The 23101-nt window shown below is 39.8% G+C and overlaps 3 protein-coding genes across 3 annotated transcripts; 2 read left to right on the forward strand and 1 right to left on the reverse strand.

The window, feature by feature from the left end:
* Positions 1-5250: 5250 nt before the first annotated feature.
* Positions 5251-17686, forward strand: LOC139474488 (aggrecan core protein-like). The gene is made up of 12 exons (XM_071257531.1): positions 5251-5333; positions 5957-6051; positions 6383-6439; positions 6898-7027; positions 7624-7727; positions 7889-7948; positions 8101-8398; positions 9000-9458; positions 15784-15869; positions 16203-16293; positions 16935-17154; positions 17633-17686. Exons 1-12 carry the CDS (start codon positions 5276-5278, stop codon positions 17649-17651), a joined length of 1677 nt encoding a protein of 558 aa, XP_071113632.1. The 5' UTR covers positions 5251-5275; the 3' UTR covers positions 17652-17686.
* Positions 12172-14276, reverse strand: LOC139475852 (perlucin-like). Its single transcript, XM_071259055.1, has 5 exons — positions 14192-14276; positions 13877-13968; positions 13287-13377; positions 12882-13101; positions 12172-12266 (listed from the first exon to the last, which is right to left on the reverse strand). Exons 1-5 carry the CDS (start codon positions 14250-14252, stop codon positions 12239-12241), a joined length of 492 nt encoding a protein of 163 aa, XP_071115156.1. The 5' UTR covers positions 14253-14276; the 3' UTR covers positions 12172-12238.
* Positions 17687-19879: 2193 nt separating the features above from the next.
* On the forward strand, positions 19880-22918 carry LOC139474730 (uncharacterized). The gene is made up of 4 exons (XM_071257844.1): positions 19880-20021; positions 20719-21060; positions 21371-21467; positions 21830-22918. The coding sequence occupies exons 1-4, from the start codon at positions 19943-19945 to the stop codon at positions 22206-22208; spliced, it is 897 nt and encodes a 298-aa protein (XP_071113945.1). The 5' UTR covers positions 19880-19942; the 3' UTR covers positions 22209-22918.
* The last annotated feature ends 183 nt before the right edge of the window (positions 22919-23101 follow it).

The raw sequence follows: 23101 nt of genomic DNA on the forward strand, positions 1-23101 counted from the left end.
GTACATATGCTTAAAGCGAACTACGTTTATATCGAACTAAATTCTCTGGCCCTTTGAGTTCGTGAAAACCGTAGTTTACTATACTTTGATCATTCACCTGATGATAACCAGAAATGTCGAAAATATAAAGGTGATATAAAGGTAAAACAATCCAAGCCTGAATCTAAAACACTACATCTAAAACACTACAGATGGTGCCTATGTTAATGTCACAAATGTTTTATTTGGGATAACAGATTCCAGTACTTTTTTGGGTTGAGTCTCATCCGGGATTAGAACCCACACTGCGAGAGTGCGACACCTAATCGCCAGCACACAAAGTCAGCGATCTAACTCACTCAGCCACCGAGGCTACAACAAAATGAAAGTCCGACAACTGGTAGTCTAAATCACGTACTTTGTGTACCCCTCTGACAAGTGAAAATTGGCACGGCTCCCATGGCTGAAAGCAATGAATACAGGTAGAAATTCACCCGACCATGGTGATTGGTAATACTATATTGGATGAGGAGGGCATCTCACATATGACGCAAATAATTGGTGAATATCTCACAAACAACTAGTTGGGGAACTTAATTTACATACATTGTACTCAGTGAAACTTTTTAACACAAAAACATAGATATCAATGGGTGAGTGAACGTAATAATAATTTAGTAGTTATTTGGACTATAAAAGAAATTACAGACAAGTTACAGTTTATTCCCAGTTGTAAAAGGAGTCGGCACTTGGTTTTGTCAAATGCAAGCTCATAATAACAATCGGACGTCAAACTTCCATTCATTGGATATGAGGATGATCGACCACTTTTAACACCAAAGATGGCTTTGTCACGAAGCCCAATATTATGTCACTGAGCAGCGAGTCGACGCCAAAAATCATGTCGAGGGGTGGCAACTGAATCCGTACAAATTCATTAAGATACTGCAGGTTGAGAAGGATAATACTGCGATCACAGCAGTTAGTTTGGTGCAACCCAAGGAGAAGTGTCGAAACCTAGATCATTCCATTGAGAAGGAAAAGAGACAACTTCTTGCCACCCAGAAACCGGTTAATGATTGTCACAATTTTGAACAATGAATAATGTAAATTTGAGATGCGACGAAAAAATGTATTTATTGTGTATTATATTATCCTATGTATTACAAGCATCCGCCGGTCCTGTGCAGTGTTTGGTATCACCCCCAGCTTAAATTAGCACGATGGTCATTATCCCTCGACCAGCCGCTGGACAAGTGGGAAGTCACCGTTGATTGCACCCAACAGGATGTTAGTATTACCGATAATCAATCATTATATTACTTGTTCACAATATCGAGATTAGAGGTGACGTTTTGCAATGTCAACAATGTATAAAATGTTACTATATTTGTAGGATTAACAGACATACCGTCGCCTGAGAACCAGGGTGTTCTAACTCCACAAAGCCTTGTTTTGAGAAACTGAGCTGTAAAAGTTTGGATGTTAACTGTTTTATTATCATGAAAGCTACCTTCATAAATGTTTACATGGATATGTATTTTGTATTGTTAGCGTACATAAACTACAAATTTTATCAAATGAATTGAAAATGTCAATTACAATAACAAAATTATGTTTGGAGATAGAACATTTTTCTAAAATCTGAAGCCATTTCCATTACTTCCATATTGTTCTATGTGACTTATGCTGGATATTTAACGTCACTACTTGTAAATTTTCAATGAAATTAGTATTGTAAAGTATTGTAAAACAGCATACAAACTATTTATAACATGTACATTCCTTTTCCAAAGTGAAAAAGAGAAGAAAGGCAAAACACGATTCATGAATATAATGACAATATCACCAAAACATCGTAAATCAAAATCTGATTGGAAACCAGATACAAAATAAAATAAAGTATTCAATTTGAATACATGACAAGAATGAATAACGAATGAAATCTATAACACTAAGTCTTCATAATTCACTGTAACTATCAAATAAAGTTTGCATAGAGTCGATATTCAAATTGAGTTAAATATGCCACCTTTGAGTGCCCATCGATTCCATTCAGGGAAAGGCAATCAAATATCACAGGAGCATTGTCGAGCAACAAAATTTTACACGCCCCCTTGTTTAGGAGAAACCGGTAACTGCTTAAACACAACTCTTGAACTGTTAACATTTCAAAACATTAAAACAACCTGACAGACTGATACATTTATTCAGTAACAACCTATGAAATAAGACCACTCATAAATCGTTTGTCCGTCGGGGTCATAAATTTTAACATGGTGTCTGCTGCATATTTGCATCATCATGAAATGTTCAGAAGCTCATTAATATTATGAAACATGAAAAAAAGTCTCCTACCTTGTGCATGTGACTTCAATCCAACGTTGGAACCAGAGTGTCCTATCTCCATATCACGTGACAAATACGCATATAACCATTGGATGTAAACATAGAACACTCTAGAACTGAAAGGCTGCTGAATTTGTGGAGATAGAACTAAGCCCATCTGTAAAAAAACACATTTTCTGGCACTGTTTCGCTTTGAAACTTGATATGGAGATAGAATAAACACTGAAAATAGCTCGAACACCATTAACTCAATTTTCACCAAAAGCGGAGATAGAACACATTTTTGTTCTCAGGCTGAAACTTTGTATATATTGCTGCTGAGGTGTGATTCTTAGAAGCTATACATAAACTGTTTCTGAATACCCAGCCCAGACACATTATACCTCAATGCGAGGCGACCAGTCCTTGTTGCAGTCCCTTAATGCCGAGCGCCAGGCAGCGTAACAACACGCACCATATTTTCATTCCTTTTGGTAAGACGCGGCCGGGAGTCTAACCCCCGAACTTCCGCTTTCCCGGCAGACGCTCTTTCCACTCGACCACGGAGGCGATCCTGTCCCACGACGTAGACATCAAGTGCATAACTGTACATTTTCGGAGGGCTCCGAGTATAAAACACATTCGAATGCAATCCTTACCCGCTCAGAATCGAACCTGTTTAGGTGTTTTAAAAAATATTCTGTTGAAGCGATACGTATCCACTAGCCTTCAGTAAAAGGTCACTGTGAAGGTGTCAAAGTATTTTCGAATTCATTATAAACCTCACCTGCATGAGCCACCCGAAGCATGTAGAACACACAGGCGATCGCGATATGACTCCAGTAGTTCATAGTCGCAGTGGAAGCATATCAGTCCTTGTTTAGGCCGCCTACAAGGAAGTAAAATAAGAACACCCAGTGTCTGCAACAAACATTACATGGTCCTTGTTCAATATTAGGTAAATAAGTGACATGCAAGGACACCAACCCTTTACTGTCATTCACTGCATTGTTGAAGGACACATAGCATCGTTCATGGTAACAACTAATAATGAACGACACTAAGCATGTGTACATTAACCAATATCCGAATGTTAACTTGGTTCTTAGTACGATACAGCGTTTTTATATTTGTAGGAAATGCTTTGAAATGTTTTCCGCTACACATGTGATAGAATATATGACCTCCTTGTCTTGACAGCAAATAAAGGTGACACTACCCTTTTCGTAATCAGAATAAATCTCTTTTGTCCACTTACATACGACATATTTATGCGCTGGCATACGTACATACTTCGTATAGGTATGGGTATTTGCTAGTTTTGTTCTTGTCTTGATTTTGTCAATACGAGCAGAAATACCGAATCATATGCATAAAGAAACAGACCAGTAAGGAAGGGAGCAGAATGGGAGCCCCTTTGGATGCCAACTTCTTGCTTAAATGTATTATTCCCACGTTTCACATAATTATAAAAATATGAAATTATGTTATCAGTGAGGAAGTCCAACAATTTGCAAATTGTTTTATCAGAAAACTTAATATGAAATTTACTTTCATCTTTGACAAATTGTCCTGAAATTTGCAGATGGGGGTTGTAACTACATCTATGATCAACACGCTTTGTGATCAGGGAATGAAGCATTTCTTTAAGTTTGTCTTGTGGGATAGCGATGTACAAAGTTGAAAACAAAACGTAAATTGGTTCGTTTCTGGGATTGCGAAAAATCAAGCAAATTCTTTGACTTTCCGAGTCATCCACATGGTATTAATTCCACTTCTCCCATGTACGGATTATTAATGGACCCTTAGAATGGACATTAATGCTTTAGACAAAAATCGTAACTAAAATTAAAATTTGAAATATTGTGGGACATTTAGGGAAACTGACTATTGTCTGAGAATGTTAATTATATTTTGGAAAACTATTCCCTTGTTTGCAAATATCAAATTCAGGAATATGCAGTCTTGGCTTTTATTTAGGGGATTCTGTTTCCGGTTTGGCGAAACGTTTCAAAGCAAACGGTCATCGTTCATCAACAGAAAAGATGCTGTAGATCATAGTCTTGTGCAGACATAAAGTTTCCCTAAGGAAGAGCACCCAATCTTCCAAATCAATGGTGTTATGTGCAGGTACTGTATAATGTTTCTGACGTATTTTGCATGACTACATGAGTGTAGAATATAATTAAAAAGCAATATTTATCTACTTGGTATATGGGTCCGTGAGGTGGTTATTAATATATTCCAAATTTGTATCCTATCTTCTATTTATTACACATTTTTTTTTTGTGTCTCGATGTAAGAATACACTGTGTTTAATATATATTTGTAAGTGCATTTTACACACATCTTATATAATTTTGTAGATAATGTCTTCCAGACAATATATGTCCTCGTTTGTGAATGGTTTACTTGGGCATAGTCTTGTATTTAGCAACTCAATTGGCTTTGTTGTTTGAGCATATTTGGAATATTTAGTAATACAGAAAAACATTTCTGAAATCGGTATAAAAACGTCATGTATGTGATTTGTTCCATGTTCCCTTTTCGTATTAATCCATCTATCTTATTATTATCTTTAAAGTGAGAGCATGTGCGTCAATATTTTAACAAAGTTTCTGATTCACCTTACGCTTATTTGTATGGCATCCAATATTAGTGTGACGTGAACACATCTGTTTATAATTCTCAAATGGTAATATTTTTATATTGCTATTCAACAAGTGATGCATGTCACAGTTACTAACACGTAGCAATCTTGAACCAGTGCAAACTTGTTCCTTTATCACGTTTTTTGGTATGAACGTCGGACTTTCACACCAATCAAGAGGATCTTTTCACAGAGTGTTGGAGGTCAACATGTGTTTCGTGTCCACCGTTTCCCACATGATCCAGGCCAGTAGGTACACCTATAGGTACATTGTGTGATATAACTGTCAACATAGGTCAATGGAATATATCGAAGGCAATGAATCACTGTGACATCCTCCTGGTTTTCTTTGCTTTGATGATCTGTTCAAGCTCTGGTAGGATATTGTCTGTTACAGACTATATGTAACGTATACTAGAACACTTCCGAACAATAACATGTGTCATTGACTGGAATGTCAAATATCTGTGGGGTGTTGATATCGCCACCTCGTACCTTTGCTCACTGAGATAGACTACTTGTTTGATTGTGTACGTCTCATTCCAGAAACGCAAATTAGAATCTAGTTAGTGTGGGGAAATGTATGCAAACCAATATAATTTTGTTCACGGTTTAGTCAGTAAGTGTGTGTTCGGAACAAATATTGGGGAATGGGTGGCCCAGAGACGTTTGGCCAAATAACTCACTTAACAATTCATGGATCGCTGGTGTCTTATCCAAGACCGTCACCTTGATGATCGTCGGTTTTCCAGTAGCATATACAGCCATGACTTCCATCTCTGTGGGATTTTGTCCCGGAATATATCATCGTACACGTCATGACATGTATTTAAATAAAATACCGCGCTAAGAGACCCCAAACCAAACTCACTCACTAAAGGCTTATTCTTCGTAATTATCAGTGGGCTTTAATGTACACACTGTTCCTCCTCAAAATTCAGCATGTCAAACATAAAAAGCAATGTTAGTATATCACATATGTCTACATTATGTTCACAGTCCATGTGTTGGCACTACAATGTCCGCACTGCCACCGGGTGCAGAATGTGAACCACTGTCTGGAACGTACAGAGACCTGCAGCGCCTTCCAAGATGTCTGTAGTCAGAATAAATTTTATTTTGTTAACTAATATCATTAATATCAATTTGTTTAGTAATGTATTGGTTTTCATAAAATATACATCATGCAATTAAATGACGTGGTATTTCAACAGTACACAGTATATCTGTACATGTATGTATGTATGTATGTATGTATGTATGTGTGTGTGTGTGTGTGTGTGTGTGTGTGTGTGTGTGTGTGTGTGTGTGTGTGTGTGTGTGTATGTATGTATTGTGGTCAAATGTGTTAGTTGTAGCAAAGTCCTCATGATCAACGCGTTACGTCATCATACTGTTCTCCATGACACATATATATTTTCCAAGGTGTGCATTGGTGTTTTGGATGAATGGCACGTGACCTTCGGGTGTGGCACCATGAAGGTAGACATTCACATATATTTCCTTGAAAGTTGAAAACATTTTGTACGCTCCCTTTGCGTTTTTATCCTTCGCGACTAAGGGTAGAAACATTGTGTTCCATCTAGATATTTTTTGCTTTCTTGGTCACCTTTTCGATATCGAATAAACGTTAACAGTTGCAAACGTTCAACATTTCGTCTATCATGCTCAGGTTAGTCTTTTTTTCTGTACAAACTGAGTTCAAAGAAAGGTTATTATGACCATGCGCAAATATATAAAATGCCAAAAAATGTTTGCTTTCGTCATGAATAACAAGACAATATAAGGTATAATAAAAAACTCCATGGTCTGTGGAAGATTGTACAAATATACGTCTCATGTTGAAGTGTGTATTCAATTATAGGACACGTTTACTACTGGCTGCGTGGTATTTATAATCTCGTAAAGCGTAAACATTCCTTTCATGTCACCGACTTTAGAGATGTGATTATGATGGTCTACAAGACACTACTGACTGTAGAGGTACACACCCATTTGGACCCCGCGACAAGTGTACTGTGTGCTGCACAGGGGACATCTGCCAATCTAGGATGATGCACGTACAACACGGTAAGAAGATGCTACGATCAAACACATACATCTTTAGGATCAGTCTGTATATACATATCCTTTGTCCTAATATGTACCTCAGTATAATTTGTGGATGTACTCCATGCGAAACGAATAGCTTTCAATAGAGTTTCATATTACATGTCCATTTTATTGTTATTATCCATGTGATATAAATAACTTGGTTGTAAACAATAACAATTAATTGTTATTATATTCTTATGTCTCTACAATGAATGTGTCCGTTGGAAATATATACAGTACTCAACATGTGACAAGGACACTAAGATATTTCATGTTGTTAGCAAACTGGATGTTAACTTAATTTATTAGTGTAATTATGTTTATGTAACTTAACATAAAGCTAAAAATGATTTAGTGCCTTGACAATATGGAATACTATTCGCTTGACAACATTTTAAGCTATTCAGTCCCACTTAGAGACTTGGAGTATCCCCCACAAAAGTTGGGTTGTGTATAAGTACAAATCCCAAACTGCTTGTGTGACACAAAAAACTAGTCGTCACGTTGCCACATACATCTTGTCATCCTCAACAAATTAGCATGTGGATGTCATTGTATGTCATGTATTTCAGGGTTAGACACTGTGCCTGGCGTGATCCATTGTCCAGTTTGTCATAATGAAGACGACCCTCAGAGATGCCTTGACAATGTCATACCCTGTGAACATCACCACAGAGTGAGTAAATCATACCATATCATTGAAGGAACTTCTCGCATCCATGAATATATAATTCCTAACCCGACTGATAAGGCGTTATAAACAATGTTTTAAATAATATTTAATAACGACTTCGTTTTACATTGTAGTGATATACAAATATAAAACTTTCACTTCAGACATGTGAAATAAAGAACATTGATGGGAAATGGTCGTCTAGATGTTCTCACAACTCGTCGGTAAGTATCTTGTGTAACGGAGGACATTATCTGCGTCTTATATATATCTCCAGGGTTGGGTCAGTAGTTTGCATTGATTGTTCGTTCCAGGCGCCCATGGCCATGACTTGTTGATTTATGTTAGGCATTCATGTTCTTCCACGATATTCCAGTGCCTCCAACCATCAAATCAGTACCCACCCGACTGCACTCAATCCTCAGGAAGCAAGGAGTGTGTGTTCTGTTGCAACGACCACACTTGTCTCGACTATGCATTTGGTATAAAGCACCTACCTACACCTTCAGCGACAACCACAAGCGTTGGAGGGACTTCGGCGACGTTGACGTTTGCTCCACCGTCCACATGTCGTGACCAGTCCCTTTTCCCGTGTCACAGAGCTGTTGGAGAGGCCTGCACGGACCCTGACATATCCAAGGACTTCTGTCCACTGACATGCGGCTTTTGTAGACGTACGTGCTTCGTATATAGATCGGTCATTTTTGTTCTTCTTATGATGGAAACATACATTCGCCTTTTCGCACCAATACGCAACCACTGCTAAATGGTCTGTTTAATTTTAGCTAATTTTCAGTTACAAAGAAACTGAAATGACTGTACACGTTATGAAGTATAAAGGACGAATAGCAGTTATAAAATAATAATCTGGACAAAATAAAATAAAAGATAATTCTTGTATGCCCATAAGTTCAAATGCACATCCTAATAGAACACACAAGAACAAACCCCCAAAAGAATATGACATTTCTTAAATATCGATGAACATTGTAACATTAATATTATGCATCCACAACTCTATTCCACCTACAGATCACTGTAGTAATGGGTCATGAGCTGTTAGACTCACATATTGTAGGAATACAATAAAACTATATGCAAATTGTCGACACATCGTTAGTATGAACCAATATGCGTTGATAAACCTTGTTTGATAACATATAAATTTCGGTATACGAAGACATATATAGAAGAAATCAATATTCCGTCCAGTTCATATTTCCCCTTGAATTCCATATACGCTTGATTACTACACAACAGGTCTTCGTTTTGCAGCCCGTTCAACAACTGTAACCACTAGACACGTGTCTTCCCCATCCAGTGTGACACGTGGAAGGGCAACAACAACTGAACGTGCGACGAATGCACCAAATACACAAACGACTCATCATCAAATTAAACACACGACGCATGCGCCAAATAAACAAACGACGCATTCATCCACCAAACTCACGACATATAGTCCACATAAACATTCGACTGATGCTCCAGCTATGCAAACGACGCATGTACCAACTAGACACGCAACACCCCCCCAAACAACTCAAATACACACAAAACACACCACACATATGGCGATGCATCACACATCACATACGACAGTTAGAAAAGTTCCACATACACATCAGTCTATGTCCCACCCAGGCATGACTACATCGCAGACGACAACGGCCCCTAGGTCAACAACGTCATTAGCGTTTTCTACAACGCACGACATCATACCATCAGGAATAGGTAAGGTCTTTAGCCAGGTCAGTTAACAAGTTATGCTTTTATTGGTTGATTACACCTATTGTTGATTACAATCCTTACTGACTGCCTCTTTCTTCACCTCTACCTCTTTCTTCTCTCTCGTTCGCAAGCTCTACCACTTCCTACCCTCTTGTTACCACCGTTCTATCTTCTCATTCTTATTTTTACCCCTCTCTCTGCATCTACCCTCTCGTTCTCCATCTATCCCTAGCTAGTTTAGCGTTCTTCATCTCTGTGCATATCTACATCCTGTTCTCCATGTCTATTTCGTCTACAAATCTCATTCTCCACACATATAATTATGTATCTACCCTCTCGTATTCCATCACTATCTAGCCTCGCATTGTCCACATTTATTTCACATCTCGCTACTTCTGTCTACACTCTCGATGTCAACATGTACCTCTATCTTCCCTATTGTTCTCTATCTCTTTATGTAACTTTTCGTCTTTCGATCTCTTTCGATCTCTCTCTCTCTCTCTCTCTCTCTCTCTCTCTCTCTTTCTCTCTCTCTCTCTCTCTCTCTCTCTCGCTCTCTCTCATTTGCTAACTTTCAGTATCACACATCTTTCTTTTACGATTCCTTTTATCTCCTTCTCCTTCTGACACAATCTCTTTTCTTTCTCTCTCTCTATATCCCCTTCTCTACCTCTACATCTATCTCGATACCTATATCTCTCGCAACATTTCAGCCTTCTATTCTTTCTCTCCATATATCGCCCATTCTCCATCCAAACATCCGTCTGTATACCCCATTTGTCTCTCAACATTTCGTTTTCTTCAGTCTCTTCTCTCACCTCTTAAACACTTTTATATCCTTTTATATATTATTCATCCCTCTCTATCTTTTTTACACGTTCTGTTTTACTTACTTACGACCATCGACTTTATGATGATAGATCACACTGAGTAGGATCCGGAGACTGTTCTATTAGGTAAAAAATACTCGTAAAGCGCAGATTAAATTTATATTTCAATTTGACAATGACACAGTTTCCTAAAACAATAATATGTACGTTGTGATCCAATCATATAATGGTTGTCCTGTGTGTGTCCTTATTGCTAGGTCATTATATTTCCACTCGTGAGTTAAAACCATTATCCGGGTGCAGTTTACATTGAATACGCCTTTGCCACTGATATGCATGTTGACTTTTACCTGGTACAAAAACTACACTTAATTCCTCAATGTACACGCTACAGCATCGACAACCCTGATTAGTGACATACTAGATTACTGTGCTGGCCTTTTGATTCCTCGTGACAAGGAAACAATGGCTTATGCAAAAAGTGGATCACGCGTCCCTGACACGAGTCCATCGTCAGTCTCGCAACTTCCTCCTTCACTTGTTAATACATAATGATTTGTGTGATCCCCATATGTTTGCACTGTTTGTCAGCATGTGCCAGGATGTAGTTCTGTCGATCTGTTTTTATTGCAACGAAGGCTCTCCCTTTGCGTTTATATTATGTTAGTAAATTCTTGTCAAGTCACTTTTAACTTATCCGTCATTGCCGCGGATCCCATGACACTACACTGTAGCGTATAGTTCATGGTGTGTGACTACCGAGCTTCACTGCTCATGTGGAATGCGTTTTAAATATGTACGTGTCCTTTATAACAACTGAACACAGTGGGGCTGGTTTGTCACACTGGCTGCCGAGTGACTGTTGAAGTCATTGATTTCTTTCTGTACAGGCAACGTATTATTTTATTGCATGTGGGCATTGGTGACACGGTCGGCTGAGCGCCTCAATTCACTGTTTGAAGCTGCGTGCCTTAGACGCGACAGATACCCATGATCGTGGATTATCGCCTTGATTATCTTTCGAGGTTTACAGCACCATACCCGTGGGTTTCACATGGTGGTAAATGGTTCAGTTCTACACTAGTTTAGGCTTTCCTCCGAGAACGAGTTCACCATACGCCGTGATATAACTGTGCGATTCGGGGATAATACGAACTATTTCTCACTGTTTTGAGTCTATCGATTCAATCTAAGTGTAGCGTGGCATCGATGTTAATATTACATATCGCTAGATCTTACTGACGTATTAAAATTGCGAGGCATCGATAGTCCGATCAGTTGTTACTTCCATACTGCTGATGAATAACAGTTCTTTGGGGAGCTATAATGTGTAACTACTAAACCTATCTAATTAGGTGTTTCTGTCGCATTGTAGGCCCCCATCACCCTAATACTTCACACAACTAGTTTGTCTGGTCCAGATACTACTGTTAATACTATTAGGTAGCCGTGCTGAAGCTGTATTACCGCACTACACACATTTACACATAACATACATACACACATGTAGTGTCTCAATGGTCATACTGACTGGGCATTCTACATATCTATTCGAACTACGTAGCCATTTTTATGCTGTACAATTGTTCTACTTTTTCTTCTTCACACACACACACACACACACACACACACACACACACACACACACACACACACACACACACACACACACACACACACACACACACACACACACACACACACTCACTCACACTCACACACACTCACACACACACACACACACACACTCACACTCACACTCACTCACACACACTCACACATTCACACACACACACACACACACACACACACACACACACACACACACACACGACGTTAAACCTAATTTCACTTCACATACATACATACAAACTACACGTACCATATGCTGTATTTATTCAGTGAACCAAGTTCCTGCATTACATTAAGGACAATGAAAGCATACAATGAGGCTTATCCAACCAGACTGCCACTTGATACCCTGTAACAAATAGATAAATAGTTTTATTAAAACACCTGGATAAGGCAAACCTTGTCATGCCGTATTTAAAATAATTGTAAAACCAGTGAATTTGAAAGAGTAGATAAACACCTGGTTTGAACGATACCAACGACACGACACTCTTCTCTAACATATAAGTAACAGACTCCGAACTTTATATCATGCAGCATGTCTGTTTGGCCCCTCTCGAAATGGTAGATATCATTAATGGGTCATTACTATATAGGTGAAAGGGGCATGTGTGGTCCACTTGAAATAGTAGTTATTATTAGATATGTCGCATTTTGTCACACGTGTGTGTGCAGACAAATAGTGAGGTAAAAAGAGTGGGAAAAGAAGGGTATGGAGCTTTAATAATAGCAAGTCCGTGTCGATTTACCATATGTTTGTACTGTTTTTTTTATCTCCATTGCAATTATCTAGGGAAATCAGATGGGGTCTTAGACTTGATATTGTTGAGACAGTAAACAAACACTTCTGAGAAACTCGAATACCAGACGTTGTAAAAAACACATACTCACTCACAATTCAAAGCTTAGGCCTTTATGTAATTTAATTTGAGTAGAGTTGAAATGTCAGTGCGAATCAACTTACGTTTTCTCACATATGTAACCAGCGTTATCGATGCAGTTGGCGTCATACCACATGAACCTCGACCCGTAGTTCTGCAGTACCCCACAGTCCTCGTTCCCGCTCTCAGACCCAGGCTGCCCCGACCCCCAGTTGGCGTAGGTCACCTTGACCCCGCTATCTCCCCACACCCAGTTTCCCTCCTGGAGTTTGTCATTCGCTCCGAACCACGCCACGAACCCGGCTGTGGATACCACATCGTATATGTTTATGTCGAATCACTAGTAATATTTGTTACAGAACGTGACGGGTTTCTTTCAAATGTAAATACGGATGTACACATATTGTAGATACTAGTTTTATCATGACATATTTCAATTGCGTTTTTTGTTTTTTTCAGATAAGTTTATCTATTTACAAACCACTTACTTTGAAAATTCAGAATGAAATTATTGATGAAGTTGTTCTCTTCACTGTCTTCTATCTCGGCTAGGTAGGCGTTGAAGGTCCTGCAGATAGCCTGTTATAAAACGCTTCCTTTTTTGTTGTAAATAACTAAAATTATGTTGCATCCGTCCATTCATTTTTTAAATAAGTGACCCTTAATTACCCTCCCTTTATCAATGAGTCCTCATAAAGACATCTGGTTTGTAATCCCCTTGCGCATGATAGCGTCTTTTACCAATGTGGCAAATGATCTAAAATCAGATGATAAACCATAAGGACACGCACACGCACACGCACACGCACACGCACATGCACACGCACACATGTACGACCACACACACTGACTGATTCACTCATATTTAGCATGCTGAAGAAAATATTCATATTTGTTCACGTTCATAATAAACACCAAAATCATGCTCTGCGTTTACACTTAACATTTATACCTGTCACGTGAAACCCAAGCCGTATTTGTCAAGCAGATATTTATGAGGGCGGTAGTACTTTACGGTTGAAGTGTCCTATTCAAGGAAAGCTACATCCGTTGACTGCACTTGAATACACATGCCTACCTTGGCGGTGTCGTATGGTTGCCAGGTTGAATTGAAGTTGTAGCACGAGTTCTTGTACACGACCCAGCCGTCGGGGCAGGCACAGGCACAGTCTAATCAAATAGTATATAAACGGTTATTGATATTGATATCTTTCGTACAGTATTAAATGAAAATCGATGTCTTTGAATCTGATTGATGTGAGATTCCCAAAGACATTGTTTTCGTAATTCATGTATGTTGAGCTTTAAAACTCCAAAAGACAATGTGAAGTTATAATGTAATAATGTCTTATACGTAAGCTTTAATACGATAATTAATTAATCATACATGTACCTGCTGCGGGAAGGATGGTAAAAACCACGAACAAAAGGAAAGTATCGATTAAGGCGGCCATTTTGGTGTGACTGGTTCCCGACAATCTGTTGCCTCTCAGGCGATATGACAGGTCAACCCACGTAGAAGTGTTGACGACAGTTCATTGGAACACGTGTCCATTAATAGAGTTGAGAAATGTCCTTTATAAACTTGAACCTTATCATTTGAGGTACAATGTGAATGCGAATGTTGAACTCAACGAGGATGTTAGTGCTGGCAGAGTTACGTCCCTTATACAACGTTCCGAGTGTGGCAGTTAGTTTGAACAAATATGCAGCATGACTTTATATGTGTGTTATAGTATCAACCATACAGTCATACGTTACGTGGCGTGAGTCTGAAAGTCCAATTGTCAGCAATATGTGTTCATGGACAGAGCGTTTTCTAAGCTGGTTATAGTATAACATGTCAATAATTTTGTTAGTGTCTCAAGAGCATCTTGCAGGCATTTGGCCTCGGTTAAAGCATTGACTAGTCTCGACGAAAGCACGGGGTTGATACCATCCTTGGACACAATGCTTGATGTAGTATTTACCGCCGTATAATGACTGGAAAATGTTCAAATCGGCTAACAACCAATAAATCGTGAGTGAATGGATGAGTGGGTGAATGTTTGTCATGTGAGTGACATATGAGTGAGTCTCTTGTAGATGTACCAACGTGACGAGGAAATGAGTCAAACCGTCCCGACAGGTCAGTGGGTCAATCATCCGAGGCACATATGTGCATACAGGTCATTGTAATCGGTTCCTATATAAGGGAAGGCGGTCCATTGCCGTACGGCAGAACGGACGCTGTTTTGTGAACTGACGACATCTTATTACAGTGCAGGTCCTGTTCTCATATGAGCAGATAAGTCGTGTCCTGGTCTAAATATAATCCGAGACACGTTTTATATTGGGCAGCAGTACAGCATAGCGGTTGAAATAATGACGCCAAGTATATCTTCACAAGACCAAGCCAATATATTGAATTATAGCAATGCTACTCAATACATTGGATATAAGATGTATTTTGAGTATTCCTAACTGCATGGATATCTGTATACATAACCTGCCAGTACATGCATCTGGAACTAAAATGCCTTTTGTTTAGCATATTAGGGGTTAACTGAGGTCAACGGTCCATGTTAACCGCTGATAAGATGTTGTACTTATCTCAGGTTAGACACATTCTCTTATTTTGTCCTGACTTACCAATGTTAGCACATCGTGCAAGTGTGATCGCGGCATTGTTGGGAGCGTGGCTGTTACTCACCCCAGCAGTATCAGGTAACACAATAATTGTCCTGGTGCCGCAATCTAGTGTATGTGAATATCAACTCAAGTGTTTATCAAATATGATATCCGACAGTTATATTACTAATTACTGTAATACGATTGATATTATTAAAAGCATGCGTCGTGGGTCATGCGATTTGGGACATATCAAATGTTTTACAATGCGACAGTGGTATCAACTCGTTGCCATTTGCATGGAATTTTATACTATTAATCATATAAATGAGATCTCACTCACTCACTCGTTATGTCTATTGTGCCTTGTTACAGGTGTGGGTTGTCCCAACGGCTATACCCAGTATGCGCAATCCTGCTACATGCACCACAATCAGAAGATGACCTTCATTAAAGCATCTGCAAGTTCACCATTGCTTCCCGTCAAGTTGATCACGTTACCATTCCAGATGGGAATATGTCTTTGGTTTAACTGTGAAAGTCTGTGACAAACCATTCTATGACTGATCAGAGTCTAAATCTATGTGAAAGACGTTATCGCGAAATTCACGTACTGTTACTTTTTCATTTGGTGTTGCACTAAACCTTGACTGAAAATCGTATTAAATCAAAACAGTATGATTAAAGATGCTCACAATATATACAACCGAATGAAGACTTATCCTACTTGCAGCCATGAGGCTTGCCATACCTCGTCTTTTGCCATGTGTCTTCATGATAGTTTATACTTCCAGGAATACTGCCGACAGCACCATGGGTACTTGACAGAGATTGAAACAGCAACGGAAAGTGCCTATGTGAAGGCATTCCTGAAGGGGAAGATTAGTAAGTGAAACCAAAGCAGTAACTCCTTTGAATGCAGTTGTTGTAAGCGACCGCGTGAGCGTTCCGTGTTAGAACTCAGATTGCGTGTCGCTGTACGCCAACTGCAAGGGTCAGTGGTCACAGTATCAATCACTAGTTAGTCTACACGTATTATAATATTTTTTATATAATAATATTCGACATACTTTGCTTGGGAAGAATCTTCCCTTAATCTTGATAACCGAACGGTTCACTTGTCATGGAATCATATGATGTCATCTTTTGTTTTGTTTGTTGTTTAACGCCGCAATATTCCAGCTATATGACGGCGGTCTGTAAATAATCCTGTTTGGACCAGACGATCCAGTCATTGACATCATGAGCATCGATGAACGCAATTGGGATCGATGACAGCATCAACCAAGTCAGCGAGGCTGACCACCCGGCAACATGGGTTGCTGAAGACCTATTCTACCCCGGATCTTCACGGGTCGATGTCATCTTTTAAATCCTTATGTTATGTAGAAAATGAAACTATCGAACGGCGTAAAACTACCCAATGCTAATTGAATTTACAATGTCGATAGTAATTTAATGATACGGTCATTACTGTCTATTTCCTAACTGTTATATCACTCACTGATGCATAATTTCTGCTTTAGTTGACGATGGTGTTTGGCTAGGCGCTAACGACATTCGGTTTGAAGGCTACTATGTATGGGACAAGTCGGAGAACCCACTGAACTACACAGATTGGTACCCTGGAGAACCCAACCAGAAGACTGTCGAGGAGGACTGCATGAGTAGCTGGAAGTTTGAAGGGTATCAGTGGGCAGATCACTACTGTGACCGCCCTGACCTCGAGCCATTTTGTGAGACAGAGTAAGTTGTTGGGAATTTAGGTAATACATACTGCGCGCAAAGAAGGGGATGTGGGTTCAGATATGGTATAGTTCACATGGTATTACGTACATGTAGATGCAAATTACTAGTAAAGGAAGCTGGGTATGGGTTTACAGTGAGTGAGTGAGTGAGTATGGTTTATCACGGCGGGGGACACCAGCAATGGGGCTTCACACATTGTACCCATGTCGGGACTCAAACCCGGGTCTTCGGCGTGACGAGCGAACGCTTTAACCACTTGGCTACCCTACCCGGGTTATGGGCCACACAATGCTGGCTTGAATATGTGCTTGTATGGGATAAGACATACACAAATACTGCATACAAATGAGTGTAATCATTATTCTTTATTGAACGCATAGGCAGCTTGAAACTGTTGTATGTAGAATGTAATGAACAATGATAAGTTAACATATCACAATTTTAAATAAATGCTCTTTCCGCATCTCTGTTTCAGGGTAACGAAATGCAGCTAAATAAAACGCAAATAAATATCGCGATTTGACTAAAATGCTACGTTTTGTCATATTTTGTTATGAATATTTATATACATGTACGTTGATAGATATATACCAGGAATTGACTATTTTATCTCTCACAATGCTCTGGCTGGAGTCGCAACACCGATTGTGTTTTCAGGGTTTTTTGTGTAAACTATGCCGCAGATGCGAGACGGCGCTAATATGGTGTAAAATTGCTGTCATTTATATTTCGACAGGGTCCGTTGCATTAATCAGTTGTGATGCACCGAAAGCTTGCGACGCGTTCACACCTGTTTAATTAGCTCTCAGACTCCGTTGTATAAACCACGTCTCAGTGGACGTTGCAAATGTGATGTTGTGTTCCAAATTTAGCGACGTTCATTTCTTCCGGTTCAGAGAGAGAGAGAGCGAGAGAGAGAGAGAGAGAGAGAGAGAGAGAGAGAGAGAGAGACAGAGAGAGAAAGAGAGTGTGAGAGGGGGGGGGGAGAGCGTGTGTATGTGTTGCTGCTTGTACTAGTCTATAGTGTTCATTTGGACATAGATGGTTATGAATATACTCTTACCTTAATACACATATACCAGGCAGGCAGCTGAGCGACCATATGCCGCAGTGTAACATGACTCAGACACAGTATCCCGACTCCGAGAAGATCAGTTCTCGTTTTAGCTCCTTATTACCGAGCGCCAGGCAGGGTAACAATAAGTTACATTTTTAACGCACTTCTGGATGAAGCGTCTGGGGATCGAACCTACAACATTTCGCTCTCAGGGTAGGTGATCTATCCACAAAACCATGGATGCAGTATGATGTTTTTTTTACACTTTAGCAAAAGGAACAAAGCCAAATTTGTGTGAGGTAGGAAAGTACATTTATACGAGGAACCGTACAAGGTATTCAGCCAAAATGTTTGGGAGAGAACTCTTGATGATGGTAGTCATTTCAGGTATCGGTACATAGGAAAAGTCCAAGGTGAAGGTCAGCTACCATCAATAATCCGTAGGCCCCCCGTTGGAATCGATAGCGGCCTGACATCTCCTTCCCATGGAAGAGACGAGTATGCGAAGCACATCCTGGGGAATGGTAGCCCACTCGGCCTGCAACACAAAAGCCAACTGTTGCAACGTCTGGGGTTGTGGTTGACGTCGTCGTAGCCGTCTATCCGATTCATCCCTCAGGTGCTCTATCGGGTTCAAATCAGAACATAATAATGTTTTCAAGATCACATTAATGAGATTTGACATGCACTTTACAGGGAATGGATATGAATGTAGGGCATTTGAGTAATGGCCTCTACGTGATGCTGGAAGAATACAATTCGTCCTCTATCAACAATCTAACTGTCACAATTCATGGTCAATAATAGCAGAAGAATATATCTTCAGGGAAATTGACTAAAATAAGAAGATAAATTCCAATATAAATATTCCGATAAACTTAGCCTATTCAGATAAAATAAAATATATGCGAATGAATGAAGGAATATGGATTTACGCCGCTTTCAGCAACATGTCCGCAATATCAGGGCGGGGGACATCAGAAATGGGCTTCACACATTTTGTGGCAAACTAACAAACCATGCATGTATAAATGGTCGGCTCGGAGTCAATATACTGTGTCGACGTATGGTATCCATTTTTAACTGCGTCATGGCATATCATTCGGCTAGCACAATACGACTGACATGAGTCTGGACGATGGAAGCCGAACCCTCCAATAGATGTCTAGTGGATGATATACACCAGCTGATACACTCTTGTTACTATACGATGGATTATATATATATATATATATATATACATGTTGACAGGCATGACACAAGACTAAACCTTGGTACGACAGACAAATTGCATTAAAGAGAGTACTCAGAGGATCCATCTGCAGCGAATGGTTAGTGTTTAGTGCCAAACAAACCGCATATGAAGTAAATGCAATATCTAGTCGCCATTCCAAACACCATTTTGTTTCTCATGTTGCGAAGCATTTTTTTATTTCTTTATGCAAGCGGAGGAGTAGAGGTTCAAGTTTCCAATCCAACATAACACCATCTGTCATCTAGTATGATGTACATTCACTTTAACTACTTCAACTTACGATACTACTCACAGCTTACTCATACACGGATACTGTAACACTTAACCGTGATACGTATGCTCGTATCATTAAATGAATCATGTGTGACAGTGTCTGATAATAGTCTAGGAAGGAAGACCCGTCTATTGTGTGTGCTGCTGTTATATAATGACGTTATGCGAAGCGATCCTGACTTATTGTCTTCACGAGCTACATGCATGTCATGATGGACCGACAGGGACGTGTAGACTTCATCACATGCACCATGTTGATGGTCATGGCTTCCGTAAAAGGTACGTTGAATTCACACCATCATTGCCATATATGTGGAGATTAACAGACCTTTATCACAGCAACTGTTACGATACCTATGTTCCAATGGCAAGTTTTTCTCGATCGTGAAACTACCTGTAAATAACAATTACCAATGTGTTAGCATACGTATGTATTCAACCGCTTCAGCGGCCTAGTGGATAGAGCATCTACCTGGAGAGTGGTAGGCCGGTTCGATCCCCTGGTCGCCTCATATCAGCATACGTAAAAAGACGGTACTTGTACTTGGAATTAAAGGGCTAAAATAAAGACTGGTTGGCTCTGAGTCAGTATACTGTATACTGTGTCTGAGCGGATATCCATTAAAAACAGTTTTTAGCAAAATTCCACCTTCATCATAGCGGGGGACACCAGGAATGCACTTCTTTCAGTTCACCCATGTGGAGAAAAGAAACCAAGACTCCTGAGCGTGGGGTAGGCCAGCGGTGTTTAAGGCAGGCAGGGTAGGCTATGGCGGCGTTTTGGGACAGGCGGGGAAATATATGGTGGTGTTTAGGACGGGCGGGGTATCAAATAGTGGTCTTCAGGGCAGGCAGATACATCTTGCAGTTTTCGTCACACTGTTTGAAGCTTTCTGGCGCTCCCCGTGGTGTTGCTGACACATTGTTTAAAGCGGCATAAAAGCATACCCATTCACTATTGTAATTTTGATTTCAGCTACGAAGACTAGCCAGTCGTGCTTTACTCCAACGCCTACTCAAAATTGCTCCTATCATCATCATCTCACATGTGGAGACGGTGAAAAAGTTAGAATTGATTTTAACAGTACCTTTTTTGTTAAAAAGGCTGATGGATTAGAGTGTGCAACGATTACCTGTGGCTCCCCGTTCTACCCAAACTGTTGTGTATTTACAAAAGGAGATCACGACCTTCATGACTTCAACCCCACAGTTCGTGAGAACATCACAACTTATTGTTTGGATAAGACACAGTGCGTGTTTCTTGCTCCACACCAGCAAAACTTGTTTTTGTCTGTGGTTAGGTACGACTGTATTCGAGGTAAGTTGAATGAGTATATCTGAAGCCAAGATAAGGCTAGAGGTTTGGAGGTTAGCTGATCATGACATTCTCATACAAGGTAATGTGTAAGCGTATTTCTCAGTGAAACAATTCTGATTCTATCTGGAACGAAATACGGTAACAATTGTATAACCGATATTGCATGTTCCATTGTTAATCAGATGTATTACGTCGACTGCCACTGTTTGCACTCAACTACTATCAACAGTTGGACAAACACAGGGATGTGAATATTAATTATTATTGTAATCCGTTAACATCGTGATACATAATAATGTTTTTTGTGTAGATGACCTTGCAACTACGGGACTTAAAGTTGGCGTTGGCCTCGCTGTCACAGTTGTCATCATCGCTGGAATTTTTGTTACCCTGTGCTATTTGAAAAGGTACTTTAAATTTTGTAATATCATCGTTCATTACGTGGTTTCAAACTTTAAGCCGCACTAATAGTATTCACTATCCATTGCCCATTACATACAACAGACCTTTTACCTTTGTCCAGAAACGTGATATTGCTAAAAGCGGCCCAAAACCATGCCATGCACTCTCTCATACACTACACACCACATTTGTAGTAGTCTGTAATTACGATAAAACATTGATCACTTAGATGAATTGAGATATCTATATTACAAAATGTCCATTTACATATCTTTGGGAGAATATTAAGCTACATGCAGCAAACACTGGCACAATCCTGAATGCGGCATAAAACAACACTCACTAACTCATTAACTATGTTTTTCAGACAAAGAAAACAGTCACCACAGCAGAGTAGAAGAAGGTTGGACACTGGACTTGCACCACTCTACCATGAGGTGATAGACGCTCGGTCATTCACGGAGCGGACAGGCAGTTATGAATATGCCACAGCGGAGGAGATACATGGAAGAGGACAGGATCCAAAACCAGTTATGGAAGGATATGATCACTTAGGGGTCGTGGCCCGCGGTGTGTGGGAACATTATGACACTGCGACATCTGCTATGCAACAAGTTAGTCAGCTGTCGGAAGCCGATAGCCACAGGGGAGGAAGAATCATTTACAATCATCTGAGTCTCAAGCCTCAAAAGACAAAGGTCCACCACAACCATTATGATGTTGCTATGCAACAAACACACCAATGACGAACCTCCGATACACAATGAATCCCGTTTATCCGGACACACGCACACACGCAATGTTCAGGACGCGTATGATATGTGTCTGAATGCATATATTATATGTCATTACAACGTTTCGTGTTACCTCGTTTATATGAACGCTTTATTCGGAACCATACCGACTGACAGAGATCCGCTGACTAAGAAGCAAGCGGTGACATGGAAACCTTCAGAGTCCTTGTATGATCAAAGTGTACCTTGTTCTTTACTGTTTAAAACATTCAAACTCTAACCAAAAAAGAAATAACTATAGATTCCTCCGTATGCAATATGGCAATGTGTTTCCTGTTTGATTGAAAGAAGTGATACAGTGTCTCAAGTGGTGATGTGACAATTCGTCGTTGTCTTCTTCTGTCGTTTGTCATCAGTGTTGTCATCAGAGTGTGACAAAACAATTCCACTTCACAAAGTTGCTAAAATAATGTGCAATAAGTAACGTTTCCTCTGTTGGCGTACTATTGCTGAAAGCGGCGTAAAACCATACTCGCTCACTCTCTTGGCGGACATATCGTGAATAGTGTTATCAGGCACATATCTATGGGTTTCGGACCCCTAACCTTGCAATTAACCGCCGATGCTTGCTGTCATTTGTATAACTACGGCACCGAAACATATCTATTACTTTATGAGCAAGCCTACATAATTGGTTCAACAATTCTTTAGGGAGGTCATCATCTCACAAGCATGGTGATTTTGGAATTGAATAGAAACAATAAACATCAAGTTTGCATATAAAATAGTCTTTATCAGTATCTTCGCGTAATGTACATACAAAACAGACGATAAGAAACCCACGACCGATTGAATACAGGTCACCTGATAGCAAACATCAGCCTACATTTTAACAACACCAGGCA

The sequence above is a fragment of the Haliotis cracherodii genome, unplaced genomic scaffold, assembly GCF_022045235.1.
Source record: "Haliotis cracherodii isolate W230 unplaced genomic scaffold, xgHalCrac1.p SCAF_3, whole genome shotgun sequence".
In the NCBI taxonomy this organism is placed as follows: Eukaryota; Metazoa; Mollusca; class Gastropoda; order Lepetellida; family Haliotidae; genus Haliotis; species Haliotis cracherodii.

Coding starts and splice junctions, on each gene's coding strand:
- LOC139474488 (XM_071257531.1), top strand. CDS start 5,276: ATGAATCACTGTGACATCCTCCTGGTTTTCTTTGCTTTGATGATCTGT. Junction 6,052..6,382: donor CCTGCAGCGCCTTCCAAGAT/GTCTGTAGTCAG, acceptor ATATTTTCCAAG/GTGTGCATTGGTGTTTTGGA. Junction 7,728..7,888: donor CCTGTGAACATCACCACAGA/GTGAGTAAATCA, acceptor CTTTCACTTCAG/ACATGTGAAATAAAGAACAT.
- LOC139475852 (XM_071259055.1), bottom strand. CDS start 14,252: ATGGCCGCCTTAATCGATACTTTCCTTTTGTTCGTGGTTTTTACCATC. Junction 13,969..14,191: donor TACCATCCTTCCCGCAGCAG/GTACATGTATGA, acceptor CTATTTGATTAG/ACTGTGCCTGTGCCTGCCCC. Junction 13,102..13,286: donor TTTCATTCTGAATTTTCAAA/GTAAGTGGTTTG, acceptor TGGTATCCACAG/CCGGGTTCGTGGCGTGGTTC.
- LOC139474730 (XM_071257844.1), top strand. CDS start 19,943: ATGCATGTCATGATGGACCGACAGGGACGTGTAGACTTCATCACATGC. Junction 21,061..21,370: donor TAGGTACGACTGTATTCGAG/GTAAGTTGAATG, acceptor TTTTTTGTGTAG/ATGACCTTGCAACTACGGGA. Junction 21,468..21,829: donor ACCCTGTGCTATTTGAAAAG/GTACTTTAAATT, acceptor TATGTTTTTCAG/ACAAAGAAAACAGTCACCAC.